Source organism: Tupaia chinensis, unplaced genomic scaffold (assembly GCF_000334495.1).
Source record: "Tupaia chinensis unplaced genomic scaffold, TupChi_1.0 Scaffold141954_1, whole genome shotgun sequence".
NCBI classification, from domain to species: Eukaryota; Metazoa; Chordata; class Mammalia; order Scandentia; family Tupaiidae; genus Tupaia; species Tupaia belangeri.
Genome location: NW_006201808.1, coordinates 1 through 1,645, shown reverse-complemented (window position 1 = coordinate 1,645; position 1,645 = coordinate 1). Strand labels below are relative to the sequence as shown.

Genomic DNA, 1,645 nt, shown 5'->3' with positions numbered 1-1,645 from the left:
CTAAACTATCACGTCAAGGGCTGGTCCCTCAATTTTATTTTTAATGTATTGATTTTGTTTCTTAAATTTATATAACTGAATATACCAATTAGTTGAACATCTTGGCAACACGCTCCTCTTACACAGCTTTCCATTTTAGCAGAGTTGTACATCCTACATAATTTTCAATGACTTGTGAAAATCCAGGTATGCAAATATAAATAGGAATTTAGAATACTGAAAATCTGAAGTGTAATTGGGAAATAAAAATCATACTCATTTTATTGATGGAACTCTGTTTCTCTTCTATTCAGGTAACGGGAAAAACAAGTCCCTTCCAAAGTAAATGAATGAAACAAATCATTCTCGGGTGACTGAATTTGTGTTGTTGGGACTCTCGAGTTCCAAAGAACTCCAACCTTTCTTGTTTCTCATATTTTCATTACTTTACCTAGCAATTCTGCTGGGCAACTTTCTCATCATCCTCACTGTGTCCTCAGATTCCCGTCTTCATACCCCCATGTACTTTCTGCTTGCCAACCTCTCATTTATAGATGTATGTGTTGCCTCTTTTGCTACCCCCAAAATGATTGCAGACTTTCTGGTGGAACGCAAGACAATTTCTTTTGATGCCTGCCTGGCTCAGATTTTCTTTGTTCACCTCTTCACTGGCAGTGAAATGGTGATCCTAGTATCCATGGCCTATGACCGCTACGTTGCTATATGCAAACCCCTCCACTACATGACCATCATGAGCCGCCGGGTATGTATCATTCTTGTCCTCATCTCCTGGTTTGTGGGCTTCATCCACACTACTAGCCAGCTTGCATTTACTGTTAACCTACCTTTTTGTGGACCTAATCAGGTAGATAGTTTTTTCTGTGACTTGCCTCTAGTGACCAAGCTAGCCTGCATGGACACTTATGTTGTCAGTCTACTAATAGTTGCAGACAGTGGCTTTCTGTCCTTGAGTTCATTCCTTCTCCTGGTTGTGTCCTACACAGTGATACTTATCACAGTGCGGAATCGCTCTTCGGCTAGCATGGCAAAGGCCCGCTCCACCTTGACTGCTCACATCACTGTGGTCACACTGTTTTTTGGACCCTGTATTTTCATCTATGTGTGGCCTTTCAGCAGTTATTCAGTTGACAAAGTCCTAGCTGTGTTCTATACCATCTTTACTCCCATTTTAAACCCAGTTATCTACACACTAAGGAACAAAGAAGTGAAAGCTGCTATGTCAAAACTGAGGAGTCGATATCTGAAGCCTGGACAGGTTTCTGCAGTCATAAGAAATGTTCTTTTCCTGGAAACAAAGTAAACTTTCAAGACTATAACCACATTAGCCTCTTTTTTTAGAAGATTACAGTCGATATCTGAAGCCTGGACAGGTTTCTGCAGTCATAAGAAATGTTCTTTTCCTGGAAACAAAGTAAATTTTCAAAATTTTTCCACATTAGCCTCTTTGTTTTAGAAGATTACAAATGGAATAACCACATGACAAAGCTAATCATTTTGTGCATCTGAAAATTTGATTAACTTGATTTAAATGGTAATAATAAACATGTACCAGATAACTCTTAGTGAGTTTAATATTCTTTCTCCACTATGCATTTTTTCTGTTTTTCCCACTTTATTCTCATATTTATTTATTTAAAATGTAGCC

General features: G+C 38.4%; 1 protein-coding gene across 1 annotated transcript; it reads left to right on the top strand.

Annotated features, from left to right (window-relative positions):
* Positions 1 to 257: 257 nt before the first annotated feature.
* On the top strand, positions 258 to 1,300 carry LOC102494597 (olfactory receptor 4K15). The gene has a single exon (XM_006163296.2). It carries the CDS (start codon positions 326 to 328, stop codon positions 1,298 to 1,300), a length of 975 nt encoding a protein of 324 aa, XP_006163358.1. The 5' UTR covers positions 258 to 325.
* Positions 1,301 to 1,645: the final 345 nt, after the last annotated feature.